The sequence below is a fragment of the Plectropomus leopardus genome, chromosome 9, assembly GCF_008729295.1.
Source record: "Plectropomus leopardus isolate mb chromosome 9, YSFRI_Pleo_2.0, whole genome shotgun sequence".
NCBI lineage: Eukaryota > Metazoa > Chordata > Actinopteri > Perciformes > Serranidae > Plectropomus > Plectropomus leopardus.
The window spans coordinates 29,387,157-29,409,425 of NC_056471.1; the positions used below are offsets into that span (position 1 = coordinate 29,387,157).

Sequence of the window (22,269 nt, forward strand, 5' to 3'; positions counted from 1 at the left end):
GATTTTACTCTGACTGAAAGAACTTGTCTGACACAATGTTTGAATGGCAATTAATGAGTCAGACATTAATGTGCCATTAGGTTAAGTGCTAATTTGCCTAAGTTACATGCACAATGATAAACCTTTCAACTGGCCTACAGTTACATCCCCTATAATTTCATTTTGTGCATCAAGGCAAGAAACGTTTAATTTCACAGAACATTTCATACGTAAAGACAATTCAAAGTGCTTTATAAAATGCATTTAAAAGTTGAGAAAAACAGCATAAAAACACCAAATTGGAAATAAGACAGCAAAGAAACATTTTTAAAGGAAATTAAAAGAGAACAGAGAACTTGTATATAAATACAAGATAGGGGGGCAAGATTGTATGAGTATCTAAGGTTCAGTCAAAGGCAGCATTTTAAACACTATGGATATTTTTAATATCTTCTCACACCAAACTAATCAAATACCAAAGCTTGGTCAGTGGCCCGATGTGTCAAACTAAAATACTCTCAGTTTTTGACTGCCAGGGATAGTGTGTAAGTTTCAGAGTGTCTAATAATCACACAGTGCATCTCATAAAGACGTTAAAGGGTCCTTCAGTGCATCAGTATCAGCAGCCAAGGGCCACTAACTAAGCGTCAGTTTTGACAAGTCTGAAGGGAGAATGGGTTGTTTTTTTAGGATCTAGTTCAAGGGTATTTCAAAACTAATCTTTTCCTCCTTCAAATCAAAAGTTACATTTTTCCTGACTCCTATTTAATCATAGCAATTTATGTATCTGCTTGATGTTTGACTGTTTTCTACCATGTGTTGCCTTTAGATTCTGTCATCTAATTCATTTCTTCTGCCTTTTTTTGTCTTTCTAAGACTGGATGTGTTTATATGCCGTTTGTGGTGTCTTGCATCACTTGAAAAAAAAAATTGCAGCTTCTCCTCACTCACAGCAACCAAAACACAACTAAACTGTATTTAGACAAAAAAGACATATTGGAATCATTCAAGCCTACTGTAGAGACATAAAAAAGCAAACAACTATGACCCCTTGAGTAGGTGCACTATAAAATCAGCTGCATTTAGAGCATGCATGGTGATGATGGTTGTAGAAAACGCTGTTCTCAGGACTACTGTTCTGAGTAGTCTGCCGCTCTCCACAAAACCATGAATACGAAAGAAAGAGGCATAAATATTTGATTTCTCTACAGTGAAATCTGCATAGCTCATCCTTCTCGTTCTTGTACAGAAAATTTAGACTCTCTATCTACCAGCTCGAGCACAGTGGTGTTATGGAGAAGATGCATTATGCAACAGGTCTACAGTCAATAATGAACAGTGGTCCCTGACTGCCTACTGAAAAGAGCAGATTACCCAATTCCTGGGTTTGCACAGAAAATATGCATACTGTGTATTTTCTTACTAAAATATGCTTGATTTGATTCTAAGTCAATTAATAAAATATGTGAATATATATAAAGTACTTTACATATGGATAATTGTATCCAAGAGATCTCACTGGTTAAAAATTAATTTTGAATGCAAGATTAATTCAGCTAACTTTACTTTTTTTTAAGGTTACTACATTGTGTATCATTGTCAGTGATACTATCCGTGCCACTGTCTCCATATTGAGCTAAACGCTGTACAGACTCTGTACACTTGCATTAAAAACTGCAGTTGCTAATGAAACCATTTTAAATAAGATTTCAGTCAATCAATTAATCAATTGATTGACCTTTCACTTCAGCACTGAAATGAGTATTAAGATTAATAATAGTTATATATGTTTGGAATGAACTCTCCATTCCTAGACACCATTTTAGGACACAACTTGTTAAAGATTCCCTCCTTTAAAAAATGTGTTTTACTCATGTTGACGTCTAAGATGTTTGACCTTGACTCTGTGCAAAGTTTGTCACAAGAGAGATGTGTTCACATTCACTAAAGGGAAAGATGTCCATGCTCTTCCCTACAGTGTAAAATTTAAACAGACACTGAGAAAGTTACATGAGGTACATCACTTAATTCTGAAGCCAATCGCTGTCAATGCTGCAAATGCCAAGAAAGAAACCTGACACCTCCAGCCTTATCACACATATAAAAATCTCAGCCAGGCAGAATATATCTTTCTGCAAACTCTGACAAGACTTATTTATTACAAGATAGCAATGTGACTGATGTAAACACAACAGCAGATATTATATGTTTCTCATCAACTAACACTTTGTCACCTTATATAATATTCTCATACATTGCTAGTTGTCTATTTAGTTCCACAAACAACTCTTTATCTGAGTCTGACTGAGGCTCAAACATGTACAGTAGTGCTGATTCTCTCCCATGTTTCTTCTAACATCGAAAACAGACCAAGCAGAGGCAAAGTGCGACCAAGCTGCCACACAATGTCAATGGAAAGCTACGAGGCTGCTCTGTGCTGTGCCTGTGTGATTCTGCAGCAAAAACGGCCAAACTAAAACATGGCTTTATTTTTAACGGTAAATTGTGGAAAGAGAATATCTGCAGTCAATCAGTAACCAAAGTCATGTGACTCCTGTGACATGTTGCCCTATGTTACAAATCATTTTCAGAAAAATGTAAATATTGCAGCTAGTCGCAATTTGCTGCTGCTTGGTATGTTTTCACCTTGATGCACACGACTCTTTCATCAGTCAACCTAAGCGGTGCTGGTGGCTCAGTGAGAGGCCAAATTCAGAACTCAATGAGTGCGTTTACGTGGACATAAATAACCCGTTCATGGTCAAGTTTTTGAAGTATCCCGTTTATGTGTTTGAGCATGTGATCACCATATTAACATATGAGAAATTTGAATTTGCTTGCTGGAGTGCTCTAAAAGAAACTGGTATGTATACATGCAACGTGAATCCCCGTATCCCCAATATGATCGAAACTGGGATAAGCCTCATAAACAGGTTATTCGTGTCCATGTAACCTCATTTGATGAAAGATAAAGGGTAGATGTGCTTCCAGTCCCTTTTCAGAATTCACTTGTTTCACTTTTTCTGTAAGAAAACCATGCTAAAAAAATATTATTCACAGCAGAGTTTTTTTACATTCTTTAACAAAGAATAACTTTAATATATGGACAAATTTCCTCAGGCATAAAGCCACTGATTACCAAGCTTATCGTTTCGATTAAAATATAATAGAAATAACTAAAAGACAACCAAGTTAAACATCTTAATCTGGTTAACAGCCGTCCCTGCACATCATCTCTCTGGATGTTTCACAAAACACTGTTGACTTTAGGCACAAATCACAAAAAGCACCTGTGGCTCCCTGACATTCTTCGTACCCCCCCTCTGGAGGAGGTGACATTTGGAATTGCACTAGGTAGGGAAGATATCAAATGGGGCTTATTTGCATATGGCAGACAGTGTTCACACTTCATTTGTTTGAAGAGAGTGATTTCCCCAGGGCGGCTGGCAGGCCTGTCTCTGCTGCCCTGAGACTCTGGGGACGTTGAAGCACCCAGCTGTACAACCCGTGGCTCATCTGCCCCTGTCACAGCTAGCTGGCTGACCGCCCACATCTCTCTCTCTCTCTCTCTCTCGCTCTCTGGCTTTATCTCTCAACCCCCACCTCCTTCCACCTCCACCCCCGTCCTCCTTCTCCTCTCCCTCTTGTGCTTCAGATCCCTCACTCCTCCACACCATCAACTTACAAGTGCACTTCAACTTGAAACATATAACTGCAAATTGCAACATACCTGTATGACAAGTGAGGAGAATTTACAGTAGGACGCCCAAAGCAAGGCTGAATCTATCTTTTAGTTCAGACCAATAGTGCTGTGTGAAAAACAACACAGCTCCCTCAGTGAGAAAGCAGAGGTGCTGATGCAGAGGGCTCTGGGAAGAAAAAAAACACAAGACCTGGCAAAAACGTTTAACCTGGCTGAACTCTTGCTGCTCTGCAAGCTCATTTGGCAACAAACTGCACTGAACAATCAAAAATATTCCAAGTAGATTACTTTGAGATGTGATGTGTTACCTCTCAACAGTTAAAAACCTCACAATAGTCACTCCGTGATAATTTTCTAGAGCTGTAAAATTCTTCCTCACAGACCACCGTGTAGTGTTTTGGCAGCCGATATGTCTTCAAACTCAAAGTCTTCATCAAACAAAACGCAGAGGTCACATTCCTGCATCATCTAAACACATTTTGGGAGCTTTGAAGCATCAGTGTGGTGCGCCTTTTCCTTTGTGTGCTTTTTCTTTCATCCAGCACCTTTACCCAATTTGTGCGAACACTATCAGTCTTCTTTACCTGTGGCAACACCCCCACACTAAAGCAACCTCTCTCTTTTCTTTTCTTTTTTTAACACTGCAAAAAAAATCATTATATCAATAATAAGTAACACCTACAGTCTGTAAAGAGCCAAGGAACAGAAAAGATAAGCATGCAGCAGAACAGACTTTGGAAAACACAGTTTAACACCAGCGTGGACGTCGACATCTTGTTATTGTTATAGCAGATTGGCTCCATACGGCGTCTGCTTCCTCGGCCCCTGTGGAGCCTTTACAGAAGCTGGTTACCTCAGCCTCAGGCTGGCTGCCATTTGAAAGTAGACAGCTCATCAAGATGAGTGACAAGGGCTGGGGCTACAACTGACCAGCTGAGGAAGAGGAGGAGGAGGAGGAGGGAGGAAATACTATTGACAGTAGTCACATGTAAGACAAATAGTGTCTATTTCAACTTAAAAGGTGCAATAAGAGCTTTGATTCTTAGCACGAGCATGACTGGTAATTTCTCTATATTCCCCCGAGGTTGAATCAGGCCGGGTCGACGCCAATTTACCGTTTTTGTTTTTTTAAATAGATTGGGAGCCCTCATACGTAAGAGGATAAGAGAGAGAGAAGGGGGGCAGAGAGATAGATAGACTGACGGGACAACACTCCCTTTATCCCCCCTCCCTCTCTCACACAGTGAGAGATGTGCGTTACATGCATCGAAGAGCAGTGATCATCATCTGCATACCCGATCGCCATTGCCCGCCGTGTGCACTGTAAAAGAGAGACGTACAGAGGGGCGCAGCCCATTCTGCTGACAGGCTTGGGCCCATAAGTGCAATCGCTGCTGGGCTTGGACAGAAACTGTGCGGATAGATGTTCGGGCCTCAGTTTTTGGGGCCCGATCAAAGCTCTAGGTTATCCATATTACTTGTTTTCAAATTCAGAGCATATCTCCTCACAGTCAGCTAGTTAGCTGTGTGCCAAAGGAAAAAACAATAGATGTTCTTACTAGGGATGTCCCAATCACATTTTTTTGCTCCCGATCAGAGTCATTTAATTTTGAGTATCTGCCGATACAAAGACCCATAAAATGCCTTGATCAGCCCCTTAGCTGATGTTTAAGATCCAGCCCTGGCTCTGGGAAACATTATTCCTTCCAGTCAGCAACAGGGGACTTTGTCGCATATGTACTGGACAGGGGAAAGGCCATAGATGTATACAAACAAAAGCATTGGGAGCGAGAGATTTCTCCAGATTTGTTGACTCCACCTTTAACTGAGCCAAATCATCTTGTAAATGTTATTCTTGTTGTATCTCCTATTTCCTGTCTCTTTATCTCAATCTCATTTGCCCAGCCCCCCTCCCACTCTCTCTCCCTCTCTCTGCTTATCCCCTGTTAATCTAGATTTGCCATGTGGCCAAGCCAGTGCTGGATGGATGGGGCTTTGCACACAGTTGTCCTTGCCTCCATTTTGTTCGTCCTGACATAACAGCTTGATGTCAGAGCGACAAACCCGACAAATTGTCCCTCGTGCGAGTCTGGCCACTACTCCACAAATTTCACAAATTGCACACTCAGTCTCTCCATCACTCTTACAGTGAAACTCTTGATGAAAAAAGCTTGAATGAAATAAGACTGTAAAATAAAACTGCCATGTAATAGAAGCTTGAGAACAGTAACTTTGAGTGGTATTCCCATTACAATCAATTATATTTAGGACTGGATTCTAGTGGCTGGGATCTGTGTCCCATTTTTGAACCCATGTGGAGGATTTCACAGTGAGTTTTTGAAACAATACCATGGGAATTATGGGTAGAGCATGTGACCGGCTGTTTATGGCCGAGTGCGTCCTGGTGATTGAAGTCTTTGTGAGGAAAGCTTATAAAGGTCGGCTCAGATCCTGTTACCCTTGTCAAACACTGTCCTTCAAAGCAAAGGAAAAGGCATAATATTAACGCGGCCACTGGTGTATCACAGCTTGTGGCGATGGCCTCAAAGGACGTTCGGTGCTTTTCACTCATTTGCAGATGTGAAAATGAATGCAATTATGTTGTTTAGAAAAATTAATGTTGTTTTTGTACCACCACGTTCCATTAATGATTAACGTGAGTAGAATTTAATCAAAATGTGATGCAAACTAGATTTTAAAGTAGCTTTTTAACTGGTATAATTTTGTAAGTAGAGACATTGAGTGCCAACAAAATTTTAAATCTAAACTCTGAGCTATGTTCTAAAACTTAGTATTGCTTTTCGACAATCTGTGGATATCTCATTTTAAAATGACGGTTCTTTAACGCTGCTTACTCAACTGTATTGACAAGTGGATGACCCGAGCCTCCCTGCAATCTAGCCGGCAGCGGAGAAAATTCTCTAAGCCACAAAAAGGCCGATGAGATAGTTTGGAAAAAGGGCTTGCAATGTGGCCATTTTTCACCAAAGGGCTGTAAATTTCCTCAGCTTAGTTTGACAGGCGGATAGATGAGCGGAGTTTACCTCTGTCCTCTCACAGGATGAATTGTAATGGTATGCAGATGCTGTAATGACATCCCTCTGCGATGTAATCACAGCGCCAGGCACATTAATTTCATTGGAGTGGTAAAGCACATACATCATTTTTGTAGCTTCTCGTCAAATTCCCGCTACATGTGAACGAACATTAGTTTAATTATTAAAGTGCTTCTGGTTTCAAACCAGGCCAATAAATAGAAACGTGTTAGTTTCAACAAGAGATCATATACTGTTTGATACAGTAAGGCACTATTCACACCACCTTCAAAACCTGCTCAGCTGAACTAAGCCTACTTTAAGAAGGTATACATGCTTCATTCACATGATATGGCATTAAAATAAAAAGCACATAGTACACTAAGTGTAGCGCATCAGAGAATAATGTGAAAGCAAGGATACCTGTGATTTTGTGGGGGGGATTAAAGCACAGGCAGGAAAGGTTTCAAGTGGGAAAAAATGTCATGCAAATTTCTGAGTCAATTCAAGGAGAGCTACTTCTAAGATCTGTGTCTCCATGTCTTTCAAACTACCTCTAAAATGAACTTTAAAGATTTATTTTCTAAGATGTTTTAAGCCTCTACCATGAGACACAACACAAATTATGAAACTGTAGATTCCCCATGAGGCTGGGTCATATGGCTTAAAAATAATAGCCCAATATTTTAGGGCAGTATGGCGATACACAGTATATATTTTGAAATCAAGTAGCAACTGTCACACTGAAGTTAAAGTACCGTTTCTGTCGATGTTTTTGTTGTGAACATGAAGCTTCTGGTCAACAGTTAAATGTTAGCAAAATGTCAAACTGGTGCTTTTAAACAGCAAGATTTATTCACTGTGAGCTGTGAGCAAACTAACAGCCCATATACTAACTATATATACTATCCTAACAGTTTATAGTTCATATATTAATAGCATTTGCAAATCACACTGGTGCTCCATGTTTGCAAAATGTGACTAAATAGTCATTATCAGAGCTCTGTAGGTACAAAAACACAGCCTTGCCTGCTCAAACTATTGTTAAACTCGACAAACGTTTAACTGTTTCGGTGGCACCATTTTATGTGACGATTTGTTGACTTCATATATTGACAGTATATTTAAGTTGCACTGATGGTTCATGTTCGCAAAATGTGCCTAAATAGTTGCAGTCTGGAGCCCTGCAGATACAAATAAAACACGCTTTGCCTGGTCACACACTATCACTCTGGAGAAAGTGGTCTGGGTGGCCTTAGGAGCGTGTGATATATCATGTTTTTTTACTCTTTTTTTTTATCTTTTTGAGTCTGTGAGAGGGAGAGAGCCATGGGAGAGAGCAAGAGAGCTGAAACGCCGAAGCAAGTCTCATACTGGTGACTTAATAAAGATGACACGACAATTTATTCTTGATGTTCGCGATAGAGTCATTATCAAAAGCCACAATACAGTGAGTATATTGAACATATCACCCCTCCCTAATTCACCACAGTTTTCAGTTAAAATTCTGGCACCAGGATATTCCTCTGACTACACTTGATATCAAAACGCTCAATCTATCCCCAAAATCCTGCATCTAAAGGTGAAAACAGGATGTAGAGCTGAGGTACAAAGTATTAACAAAACAACAGTACAATGCAGCACTCATCACAGAGATACAGTTAAAAAACAAGTGAGTAAGACTGAGATCCAGCTCTGTCCAGGCAGGGGTGGATGTTGGATCGTTTGCCTCTTTCTTACAGTATAAAGCATCCCACTCTGGCAGAAGTGCTCTCTCTGCAGTTTACCGAGATCATATTACAGGATTTTTGGGTATTGAAGTTTAAATCTCTTTGCTTCCTTAACACACACACACAATTTCCAGAGTAGCTGTGGCTAGAAAGAAGCAGAACTCTTGCATAGCTGATATCTGCGGTCTACGTGTCTTGAAAGCATCTCTCTGAATAAATCTTGTTCAAAAGGTCAAAATGTGTTTGACCATTGTGTCGTTTTAACAGCTCTGCATCGCTCCCAGCTTCTCGCTCAACTCTGATACAGTCAAAATAACATTCCTACCATCTGTTTCCTCTGTATCCCTCTCCCTCGCTTTCTAACCACCTCTTAACCCACCGACCCTTTGGTGCCACTATCTTTTCCTTTCATTCCCATGCAGAGTGACTAAAGCCTGCTGGAACAAATTTAAAATGCAATATTTAGTCTGAGGATGACAGACTGCCTTGAAGTAAAAGCAAACACAACAAATGCTCTATATTGTCACTGCAAATTTTTATCTTGGATTGGATAGAGAGGAGATGTGTTTACTGGTGAACATAACTGCAAAGGGGGCTTATGGGAAATGTGTACTGAAGGACCACAATCTGACTAATGCCTCTTGACAAAACACTTTGCTTTCTTCAAGTTCACGTCTGCCAAAAAAGTACATTTTTATCCCAGTCTGGCTCTAATTGATCCATCTTTTACTCTGGTGTTTTGGAACCAATTCAGTGGGGAAAAAACAGACTATGCTACTAGTTAAGAGGAAAATAAATGTAACTTGTTCCTTGATATGCAGTGAGAGGGATTAATAAACGTGGCAGATTTTGTTTGTGGGGCCTGCCCTGTAACGCTGAGTCAATAAACATTAAATTATATCTTTTACTTTAAACATTTAACTAAAATGACACACGACCATCCTCACTTCATTCAAAGCTCGTCTTCATCTTTGCTCAGCTGTGCCTCGCATAAATCCGATGTTGTCTTTGAAAAGACAGTCCCCTGGCACAGAGGGAGGGATAATGATTCATCAAGTATTTTTCAGTGGGCAGACAAACAACAACAACAGGGGAGTCATCTGATGGAGGAAGAAAGCGCCACTGTAATTAGTTTCATACTTGGCAAAAGCACATAGTCTTCTTGTTACGGACAGCAAATGAAAAAAGGCGGCGATCAATACCTTGTGTCGGAATCTCACGACTGGTCGATAGAGCGGCGACCTGAATCCCTCCTTGTTGGGTCTCCCGTTGGCGCCCAGCACAGCGAGCCCCAACAGTAAAATTGCCGCCGACCACCATCTGGCTGTCTTCATTGGTCTTTTCCTGTCAAAAACCAAACAAGAAAGGTGAGTGCTCTTCTCAAACACTCTGGGGGTTCAATACTGGTTAGCTGAGACAATACATCAAGTCTACCGTAATTAGTGTAGACAATGGGAAACGCAAAACTGTCGCTGGTTTAAACTAAAGCTATCAATACGTGCCCCACAGTCGGCGAGGAGATTAGATCTCCTTTTGAATCAATTAAGGGGAAATAGACGTCATGAGAAAATCAAGATAAAGAAGACAAAGAGCCAATATATTAAGGCAATTAAAGTGAGGGCTTTGGATTAATTAGTCTGAGTGTCTAAGTCAAGCAAATGTGATGTAGCAGAAAGATTACATCTTAAACAGTTTCCTCACACCCTCACAGAGATGCAGGCCAAATATTTGTATTTAAGGGAGTGAGAATATTCACTTTTCACCTCCAACAAAATGGCATTTTTAATAATTTATTGCCCTGTATAAAAACGAGTTTGACCTTTGCATAACATGAATTAAACAAAGCAGTGTTTGTGGGGGGAAAAACATGACCTGTAAGGAATCTGTGTCTAAGAAACAGAAATGTTCAAGGAAGCAAAAACAGGAAATACACAGAGAATAGGATGCATTTAAGCCACAGCTCTCGTATTACCTAATTGGCATGGGCAGTATCACAGTATTTCTATATACCAGGATATATAGAAATCCTGACAGTGTGATTTTAAATACCTTAAAAAAAGGATATTATTAACTTCATACTGAAGATGCTGTATTCTGTATTGAGGATGTTTTGCATGCAGTGTTAATCATGTGCCCTGGAGGTTGCGCCCGGGTCACATTGCATGTGTGATTAGTGTGTGTTCACATTGGCAGTCTTTGATGTTGTGGCACTGCTTCAGAGCTGCCTGCTGTATTTACAGACTCAAAGGCATATACTCCACTCATTTATGAAGCCGTGCAGCTTCGAGCAACACGATCCTGCACGTTTCACAATAAAATGCCTTATGTCAATGATTTCCTTGTGTCTGTGACAGATAAAGACAAAACTGTAGTAAAAGGTGGTATAGACTCAACATAATTTTCAATAAAACATTTGCACCTTCTTGATTCGCTGAGAGCAGCGCATATCATGCAGAAAAAACAGCAAGACTCTGTTTCTCTACATGTGCAATTCAGAAGGTAAATGATTGTCTTTCTCTGTTTATTTAGGAAAATGGGTGTAAGAATATTACCTTTTGTTGACAACTTGTGAGTGTATTATGTGTTGAGTAGACTGAAAATGGCAAGACAGCCTGCAGAATATAGCGCACTTTGTCATATAGCGTGTAGCCCATTAAAATTAGAGAAAGGTATGAAGGTATGAAAAATTAGATACCACTTAAGCCTATTACCTAACACAATTTAACAAAAGGGAACTACACAAACACAAGCACGCAAGCATTATGTTAAAATCTGCAATGCGCTTGTTCCCTCTTATTTTTATCCCTCATCTTTATCTGCATTTACGCCTTCAGTTCCTTGAGTGGCACAAAATCCCCTTTGTTAGAAGCGCTTTATAAATAAATTTGACTCGACTTGACTTGTTGATTTTCACAGGCAAACACTGAGCTGTACTTTCTAAGCCGTGTCAAGCCACCAGTGTCTGCTCATCATCCTCCAGCGGAGGAGATGACTGACAGCAGGATTGTGACCCTGCTTCCTTGTTCTTCTGGAGTGACACAGAGTCAGACAACAATGGCACTGCTGTGGCAGCTCTGTGGGCCCACACGGTATTCACTGGAGGTCAGGAGGTTGTGCCGGCAGAGCAGCGTGTCGCTTTGATGTGCTGGACGAAGAGGGAACACTGAAACTTTATTTTTATGACTTTATGTGACTTTTGCTGTCTTCTTGAGCTGCCTGACACCTGCAGATTTTTTACGCATTGTCTGCCTTGAAACTCCATCCCTTTATTTTTGTTTTTCTTGAGTAGGTACAAGGAACTTGGTCTCTGCACTGTATGTGATTCACACTGTAGAAATATAAACTTTCAATCAGAAGAACAAACATCAACAGATGGGGTGTGCCTATAATTCTCAGCCAGATTCAACACCCATTTTCCAGACTTATCGTTTAACCTTTGGAGGCACTGGCATTTAAAGTGTTGTTTAGCAAAGAAAACCTTGATACAGGGTTTCCACACATTTTCATGAACAAATTTTCAAAACTTTTCCACGACTTTTCCAAGATCCATAATAACTGATGTTTTTTCCCACTTGCCCAGCATCTTTCATATCACACTCTATTCAAACATGATTTCAGCAAGCTGGTATACATGGAATGAGAGACGGACAAAATGGAAAGACGTACGAGATGGTAAACCAGGGCTCCTACAGCTTAAGGCAAATTTTACAGTTTTAAAGACTTTTTTAATGCCACTCTGCACCAAATTTAAGACCAATTCTACAATTTGCAAAACTCAAGAAAAAAATAACATGAACCAACATTTTTTACATAGGGTTAAGGACAATTTTGTCATATTTGGTCCACTGAAAAATCTGGTTAGAACTGGGAAGTACTTTGTTGGCCAGTTTAACAAGAGAGATTTTGTGATTTATTCATTTCTCAAAAAACTGATGTTACTCATTATTTTGAGATTCTACGATGCAACATTTTTTGCCAACATCACAAAAGCCAGAGACCGAACTGTTTTACCTTGCTGTGAGCTGTAAATTCAACCACTTCTTCACCCTACACTGCAGTCTCTCTCTTCCAGTCGTATGAAAGTCAAAACTACTCACTACACAGCAAACCTGGGGACCCTAACATCCTCAGAAGTTCAATGCATTGACTAGCAAAAAAAAACAAAAAAAAAATCTGCTCAACTTGAAACAAGCTCTTTCAACTTAGGGGTCTCAGACTGATGATTCGAATCTCCGACTTTCAAGGGTCCGCTCTAAAGAAAACCGTGAAAAAGATACATCCATCACTAGCCCACCTGCTGGACCGGCCATCCACCTCACCCCTTTAAATTTACAGAAACGCTGAAGTCACACTGTCCCATGTGAAACAAACAAACCAGTTAATTAGAGCACACATTCAAAGGAAAAATCTACAAAGAAAATAATGTACACGTAATATACAATATCCTGGCAAAAGGATGTTGCTCAAAGCCTTGGTTTTTACCCTTTTTTCCTTCAGAACAAAGCCTTTGTAGATGAAATGTCTCGTCATGCCAGTCCCTCACTCCTGTCCTTGTCTGTGTGGTAGGGAGGGGGCATTCAAAGAGCCTTTATAATCCAGTGGGCATGGAGGTTTTTTTCCAAAGTATGAGTCGAGAAATTCAAAAGATCTCTGAACCTGGCCAAGTAATTGTTAAAACACCGTTAATGATCAACAGCACTACCAACCCCCTGCAGACATATTATGGTCGTTTTGTGCTATGGGGCACTAAAAACCACACTTATTGCCTCTTTAATGTAATCATATTCATTCTCTGTGCGTTTCCTCTCTAGATCCAGGTAGAAACCCTGCCTGCAGCTTCTGCTGCTCCACTTCTCTGCTAACACAGTCTTTTAGCCACACTAGGTGGATTACCATATCTGCGAGAACAATCAATCAACTTCTTTGCGGCGTCCCAGTGTTAAATGGGTTATTAATGGACTAAGTTTTGCAGGATGCTGTGTCAGAGACAGAGACATATGCACAGATTTTAAGAAGTTTAACTGTATCACACAGCACAGTTCCTCAGCTACATTTAACTCATTATGATCGGTCGCAACTGCAACATACAAGTAAGTTTTCAGTTCTACTTCTACTGACTCATTAGTAATCTTACTAGGAGCTCAGTTCAACTCTTAAACTGCCAACTATGCTGTTCTGTATTTTAATAAAAGAGCAAAGTTCCCAAGAGAGCAGAAACTGTCTTTACTGTGGATTGAACAATGCACAATTAAATTGTTCCTGTTCCACACCAGACTGCACAAAGACTTTTTTTCAGAGTTTTGTGGCCATTGGCCAGTTAATTTTCTTGTCATTGGGTCTATTTTTCTTTTCATCTTGTGCACCATTACTGTTAATGGGGTTTTGTGGCACAATGACAAACTACACAGATGGGAAGGAAGCAAAAGGGAACGCAAACATTGTACAAAAGAAAAACTGCCTTTGCAAATATTATTATTAAACAGCTTACACTCAATTGGTAGTGCTGTTAAATTGTATTGCGTTAGTATATTTAATTATTAATATCTTTATAATATTTTGTCTATCCCATTTATATTGATAAGGGTAGACTAAATAGGATTATAAACAATATCAAGTAAAAAGAAAAATGAGTCAACGTCATCACAAACTACAGCCTTAAAAATCACTAAAAATGTCTGACAAACACTGTATTTAACTAGGGATGCACAATAATATCAGCACATCATCGGTATTGACAGACATTGGCTTTAAAATGAAATGTCAGAATCTGCAAACATGCAGATTTGCAAACTAATATTTCTTTTTTATTGACAAAGTACAAAACATCAACCCAAAGTTTACGTATTTTTCTGATTTTTCACAGTGAATGAATATTACATACACTTAAAAAGCTATGTTTTTATGTCTCCCTCTGCTGGTGGGCCATTGTGATAAAAGTGTACATAAAATGATGTTAATTCCATTACAGAAGAGAGTTAACGATTACTAAAATTAGGTGGAGAAAAAAAGTGAATATATCAGTATTGTGTAACGGTTATCTGCCAAATGACATGGCATTTATTGGCATATTGGATATCTGCAAAAAATTCCAGTACTGTGCTTCTGTAATTTTAACTTTCATAGAGGTAGGATCTGCTGCAGGGCTGTATTATAAGACTGCATTAGTTAAGGCTTGGTATACCGAATAAACTGGAAACTGATTGTATTGTTTTTTGACATATTTCATTAAAGTGAAACTAATGCGACACATAATGTTTTCATTATAAAAGCCTAAAAGCAAAATACAGATTTACATTGAAAGAAGCACGACAGCTTTTAGTCTAAATCAAGCATGTCCAAAGTCCGGCCCAGGGGCCAATCATGGCCCTCGGACAGATATTAAATGACCAGTGGCTTGTCTTTTAAAATATATGCTTTGCTTTTTTTCTACTCATGGCAGGACTATCATACAAGATATGCACTAAGTAGGAACTACTTCATCAATTTCAGTTTGTGCATGTCAAATAAAATTATATATACAAGTCCTTGTGTGACAGAGTAAGGATGCATGTTTGAGTAAACAGTCCAGGCCTTATTTATTTGCCTTTGAAGAAGAGCAGACAGAAACAGTCTGGAAGTTTTCAGTGGACCCCCTCAGGAAGCGTCATCACAACTTTGGCTCGTCGTTTAAATTCCCCTGAGCACGTCTAAGCTTTGGCATTGACTTTCAAATGAAGACTACCTATTTCCCCACTATGTACACAATGCATCATGTCTTGACAAGCTCACAGCCGCTCTTCTCCAGCCCCCCCGTCTGTCTCATTCAGCAGATTTTTGCCAGTCAATGCACTCTGAGCGAGTATTACAAAAGCAATGTCCATAAAGCTCGCCTTACAGATACTACATTTATGTATATGCATCACATGACTGCAACACACTGGGCATTAGGTGGGCATATAAAGTGCACACATTGTAATTTATTATCAGTTATGCATGTTTGGTATGTCTGGAACATAATTTAAACATGACATGCATTTTCCTGACATAAGCACCCAAAGGACCTTGATTCAGAATTCTCTTCTCCCATGTGGCTATTACTAGTCAGCTTAGACTAATTCTGACTTATTGCTGATAACTCTCCAATTTACAGCTTTCTAATTACAGTCAGCTTGTCTCAAATATAATTAAACAAATTCTGAATCCTGAAGATGGCTGCTGGTCTACTGGGAACATTAAGTTTCCCCTGTTTCTCAGCAAACAAGACTGTATGAGCTACAGTGGAATTCATGATTGCTAAACAAGAACATATAGTTTCCACAGTCAGAGCAGCATATGGCACAAGTTAAGATATTTAAAACATTTTGCAAAAGGGCAACAAACCCTGTAGGAGAGTATTTTAGCAACAGCCAACATTTCCCTCAAGCATCTGTTTTGTACTTCTAGCCACGATGTCTTATACAACGTGTCTCACAACAACAAAACATTTTTGCTTATTTCTCAATAAAATAAAAAAAAAAGCCCTGAAGCAGAAGTGTAATATTTAAGAACCAATATTATGAAATACTACTCACTCTTCATCTGATAACATGTATTCATATGCACTTGAACAAAATTACTTTTCTTGACCATTTTTATGTAAAGAGGACCTGTTCAGTAAATCACAGTGTGGTGCAGCAACACAGAAAAGTGTCCAATCCACACAAATGCACAAGATTCTGCTGCCGTGTATGGTGAGCTTTGTGCACAAAGGAGGTAACAAATTGAGAATAAGAAATCAAATTTACACAACCAAGATTTCCAACAATTTTTGGGAACTGAAGTAATTGTCTGCTAGTGACCCTTCGTCGTTAGTTTTTATTTGTCTACTGGTTTTGATTAGTTTAATTTGAGAGTAATTATGTTTGACAAGTCAAAACTTTTCAGTGTGCTGAATAAGTAAGAGAAGAAAACACATTAGAGAAACATCTAAAGAAAATAACCTTATGATTGTTGCATAAAAGATTTTTTTCTACTTTCCTGTCCTGTTAATCATCTTGCCAACCGTCAGACTCATCCTGTTATCCCTCATTGATGTTTGCTATCTTTTGCCTCTCTCTTACGAAGGTAATCAAGCTGTGTGCTAGGGGTGGCCAGTTAATCGGATTCTAATTTTTTATTACGATTTTGGCTTCCCTTAATTTTCAAAACAAGACTATTGAGACTGAATGATTTTTTTATTTTTTAAATCAAGCACACCTCTTCACAGCAGACATGCTCAGCCCCTACTTTCAAGTTTCAGCAGGATTTGTAAACAGTGTTGCCAACTATGCTACTTACTTGTTATATTTAGCAGCCACCAGAGTAAGCAAGAAATGTATTAAAGTATATTACACATCATTGCTTTGCACGCTGCAATGGACAGACAGGACAGTATACAGCTCCTTCTAAGGATTATGTTCTATGTATTTCTGTTGCTGAACACACGCAGGGCTGCAATGCCCTACACTTTACAACTCTCTTAAGTTCCCAATGAGTTGTTCAGTTGGAAAGACTAGAGCAGTGTGGTTGTACTGCACAGCCCCTCAGTGCAGCTGGGGTAAACTATCAGTCTAAATCTATGAGTGAGGGACCGGGAATTGTTGGAAAAACATGCATGTCTGTGTAAACTGACCATGGCCAAACACTCAATCATCCTAATAATTAAATTAATTACTGGAATGAATGACCATGTTAAAGGTTATATTTTGGAAGTTTTTCATTCACTGTCTTTAAAGCAAACCGGTTAATATGTTTTGTTTGGGTGTGTTACATTTTTCAAGTGCTAGATATCCTATTTGTGAGAAATACAAGGTCACACTTCTGCCACATTAGCTTATCTAATTCCTATTCTTATGCTGCCACAAAACAAACCTATGACAGATAGAGTGCAAAGATATTTCAGAAAATGCTGCCTGTGCTTCCCTTGCAAATAATTTAAAAATCAAAGCCTGTTCTGCAAGGTAGACATTTTTTCTTTAAACCAATATTAGCCTCGTCTGAATAGTGTCTTTAAATGCCATTTTTGCAAACTGTGTTTGAAACCTGTCAAGTGTTGAAATGACATTTGAAGATGCATTCATCATTTTCCTGCGACAGCAACTTTTCAGCACGTTGGCAGGTATACCTTATTATTTTCTATGGTATAAAATGCAAAGTGTCAAAAGAGGAAAAATAACTACTTTTTTCATTCTTCACTGTTATTTATCCACTTTGCTGAGCATGCATGCGTTTTTTCTGCAATCACCCTGCTTCAAAGTCAGCCAGTGTTGCACATTCACACCAGGGAGCAGTCCAGTACAGTCGGACGAGCTGTGCAGCTGAGCTGCTTACCAAAGCTCAACAGTTCCACTGTAGCATGACCGAAGACAAGGTTATGTTAACTCGCCATGACCAACTGAGATTTTTTTAATAATCCTAAATGAGCACAGTATGACCTCTACAGAAAAGAGAAGTCCAAAGCATTACATTTAGCTCTACCCTAATAAGGCTATTCTGCTTTTAATCAGATATGACCCCAAGTCAGAATGGTAACTGAGACAACTTCAATCTCCAAATATTCAAGTGTTTTGTACTGTCAATTGTGTAAATTTTAATTTTATATAGGTATTTTGAAAAGACAAAGAAATCAAAATCCATCTTCTAACATTGTTGGAAATGTCCTTTTTCAGAAAGTGCAGATATATACTGTTAGAAGTAAAACGTTCAAAATGTAACTTAAGTAAAAGTACAGAAGTATTAAATATAGTTAAAGAAAAGATACCAAAGTAGGAGTACTCATTGTGCAGAGTGGTTCATTTTAGTACAATGGAGTACTGGATAGTATTGATAGATTAGGTGCCACTTTAATATTGCAGCTGGTAAAGGTAAGGCTACTTCAATTACTTTTTATAGACTACTGCTATTTAACTTAATTTATTTGTTTAAAAGAGTTTGTACTAATAATCTGTAAAGTAACTAAATTCATCAAATGAACCCACTTTAATATTACACATACTTCTAATGCCCTGTGTATAAAATGCCCTTTTCAAAATCAATAGATTTTTTTTTTTACATTATTATTTTTTGTGCAGTGTCAAATACTCACACTTACACCACCCTGCACACAAATGAGCTTTTAAAATCAGGCTATAAAAAATATTATACATTAATATGATTCTTGTACTTTCAATGAGTTTATAATCCTAATCACAAATATCAAATATTTATTAATTTTCAGAATGTTAACCCTTTAAATGCCAAGCTTTTAGCATGATACCACTGTGTTTATAAATGACTTTTTTCAATATACTACATGCAAGTTTTTTGTTTTTTTTTAACATTATCACAACCTGGAATATGACAATGATTTTCAGCAACACTGATTGTGACAGTGCACCTAGTGGAAATAGCATGTATTTTTATCCATATGCCAAACACGGTAAAAATAACCTCATCAGGTGAAAAATAGGAAAGATTACATAGTCCTGGGCAAAAGCCCAGAATGACACCTAGAAATTATTTAATAATATAATTATAATTATTATTTTTCACTTAACAGTATGAATGTCACAATTGACAGTGTATTTTAGACTTATTTTAGGAGCTGAGTCGGGAATTCCAAAATTAAACAAAAATGCACAATCTTGCCAAAATGTATGCCATATCCATGAACACAGCCTAAATTACTATTATTATTGCGCCCATAAAATGCGCCCAACAGTCCATAAGGTATCCACAGCCATAGAGACGTTGACTTATTGCGGTAGGGTTAATGTTAGTGGAGCCTAATTGTGGCAGAAAATGGAAATACTCAAATAACGTTACCTCCACAATTATAAGCAAACTCTTCAATACCTAGTACCGAGTAAATGTTCATGACTGAGTTACTTCCCACCACGACACAGCATGTGAATTATATAGCGTGCAAACGCTTTACCAAAAACATTGTGTACTTTAAAGTAAGCTAGCGACGCTGAGACTTATTTACATAAGTTATAAAAAACAGTAAATAATGTCAACTTCAGACAAAGCCACTACAGATTTATCCCCATACACTGACACCGCTAATCTCCAAAGTGACAGCTTTAATGTTTGGCTAAAACGTCAGCATGTCCACCGGACAGTTAGTTTGCGGTGACGCAGGTGGACTCACCGGGAGACGTTAGCCCCGCTGAACGACGGTTAGCACATCCGCAGGACGCCGTTTAGGCCGTTTCCGTGAAAATTAAGCTCATTTTTCGGCAGTTGTTGTAAACAAAAAGCCACGGGGAGGTTGGTGGACGTCTAAGCAACATTTCAGGAGAATTCATTTTGATAAATGCGGTGTGTAAAGTCACAAAAACACACCGCAGGTAGGAGCCGGTACAGGTGTGTCATTTACCCAATAATAATCCAAGACGGCGGAGACGCTCTTCGTCGTTTACCGGCTCTGCTCTGCAGCGCTGTGCTCGGTGCTGCCGCCTGTGGCCACATGCTGGTATAGCTACACTACCAATACTAACTGCGCATAAATTGCATTAAACTGTTGTTCAAAGTAGGTAGCTACTAAAAAAAAGTGTCCCCAGATTAGACTTGCTTTTATGTGATGTCGTCTTTTTTAATTTTTAATTATTATATTCTTTTTTATATTTATTTATTGTTGTTATTGTAGCTTTGTACATTTATTAATGTTCTCTCATATTTTTAACTTACATGTTAGCTTGATACACTGCATTGTAGCACAAGGCACAGTTTTACAGTTTTTTATATTTTACACACTTTACACACTCACATTATAGTTTAATATTTTACACATTAGAGCTGATTGTCTTTTTTGGTATTTTACATTTATGTCCACGCACTTACATCCTGAGAATATTACTAGGCCTAAATATTATTACAAAAAAGGGAAGTTAGGGACTTACTTTTCATACTCAGTTACATTTAATATCAAGAAATTACACAAAAATTAGACTTTTACTCAAATAATTAGTTGCCTTTGACTTATATCAAAGTCATTCTCTGGTATGATATCTGTACTTTTACTCAAGTATGGCTTTCAGGTTTCATGCATACTGCAATTCTGATGTACTTGTACTTCACTTGAGCATTTCCAGCATTCAAGCTACTTCACACTTCTACTCCAGAACATTGCAGAGGGAAATCTTACACTTTTTACTCTACTACAGTTAGGCCTATATCTGGCAGCTTTAGTTACTTCAAACTTACATTTTGCACAGAAAACATAATGAGCTTCTAAAGTTATATATTGAAAATGCAACTGGTAAGTGACACAAAAATAACATTTTTTCCCCTTTTTGTAGAATAACCACAAATCTGTGTTTTCAAAAAAGTTTGTTTGCATGAACAGAAAGTCAGTCAGTCAATGTGTTTATTTTTTAAATGTATTTGTTTATTTAGCAGTTCATTCATTTTATTTATTTTTTCATTCATTTCCCTTTATTGAGATAGGGTTGTTGAAGCATGGAGGGGGAGAGAGAAGGGATGACATGCAGCAAAGGGCCAAAGGTTGGAGTCAAACCCGTGGACGCTGCAGCGAGGACATAGCCTCTGTGCATGGGGTGTCTGCTCTACCAGGTCAGTTACTGGATGCCGCAGCTTATGTTTTGTTATTGTTGAGTTAGGGAAATTTGCTCATGACGCAAATTGAAATTTGGTTCTGAAACTGTACGCAACAGACAACAAAGAAAACAAAAAATGTCAGACTAGATTAGAAGATGTTGCTTATCTTATTCAGGTTTTCTCCTCTGATTGGTCACTATAAGACAGAAAATCTCCCCCAGGGCCATTTCCAGTCAATATGAAGCCCACCTGCATGGCAGCAGTGGCACACGGGCCTGTTTCAGCTAGCAGGGATTCACTGGTGCTGCCAGTTTGCTCTGTAAACCAATGATTTCCTAGAGAGGCTTGTTTGAAATTATTCAAATTGTCAGCGAGGTCACTGGAGGAGAACATGAAGTCAGCAGATAAACGGCTCTGCTTTCCTCTCTTGCCCCCTCTTCTCTCTCACCATATGCTTCAGCTGACACATTCCTGACCTCCTGTGGGCAGATCACTTTAAGCACGCTCAGCGGTATTTCTATGTACAGATCAATTTGGTTGGAGTACTACAGTTTGTCTCTGAGATATCTGGAGAACACTGGAGCATCTGCTGTGTGTTTGCTGCCCAAGCACCCTGCTGCAGCATGTCTTATTTGGCAGAGTTATCATGGCACTTCTCATGCTCATACATCCCCGGCAGCACTGTACACTGATAAAGGACTCCTTCAAGTTCAAAGCACGTCCAAAACCACAGGCGACACACTTCCCCCAGGGGTAGTGTTTCCGTTTGGTCCTTGTTCTTCCCTTACAAATGCCCGAAATGATGTGCCAATCTCTCAGAAGGAGCACTCCCTTACAACAAAGGATCAGAGGGACGACTTTGAATGTCATACATGCCTAAATGAGTATCTCAAATAGTACTCATGTTATGTCCCTGCATGAATCATTTTCTCAAGAATTCCTTACATCCTGCTTTGCTATTATTTTGGTGCATCAAGGAAACATCAGCCCGCCTCTGTAGTCCAGACATTTATGATGTGCATGAAAATGAAACACTCGAGGTTTGAAAAGGATATGCTGAAAATGTTTTGCATAGGGCGAGGGGGGGGGACATTTCTTTTTTTTTTCTTGTGGTACTGGAGGAGTAAAAAGCTCAAACAGCTCAAGCACACCATGCTATATTTCTTTCTGCAAGACTTGCAGCCGGCGAGACAGTTAATAAACGGCAAGATAGGTTCATAAAAAGGGGCAGCACTTGCCTAGAGGTTAGAGGCGTTGGCTGGTGAATGTAGGGTCGTAAGCTTAT

At 38.9% G+C, this 22,269-nt stretch overlaps 1 protein-coding gene across 1 annotated transcript in view; it reads right to left on the minus strand.

Annotated features, from left to right (window-relative positions):
• Window positions 1–22,269, minus strand: part of fstl5 (follistatin-like 5) — a 276,477-nt gene that overhangs the window by 232,292 nt on the left and 21,916 nt on the right. The window contains exon 2 of the mRNA XM_042492899.1: window positions 9,650–9,791. Coding sequence (XP_042348833.1) covers window positions 9,650–9,791 — 142 coding nt within the window. The remainder of the gene's footprint in view (window positions 1–9,649; window positions 9,792–22,269) is intronic.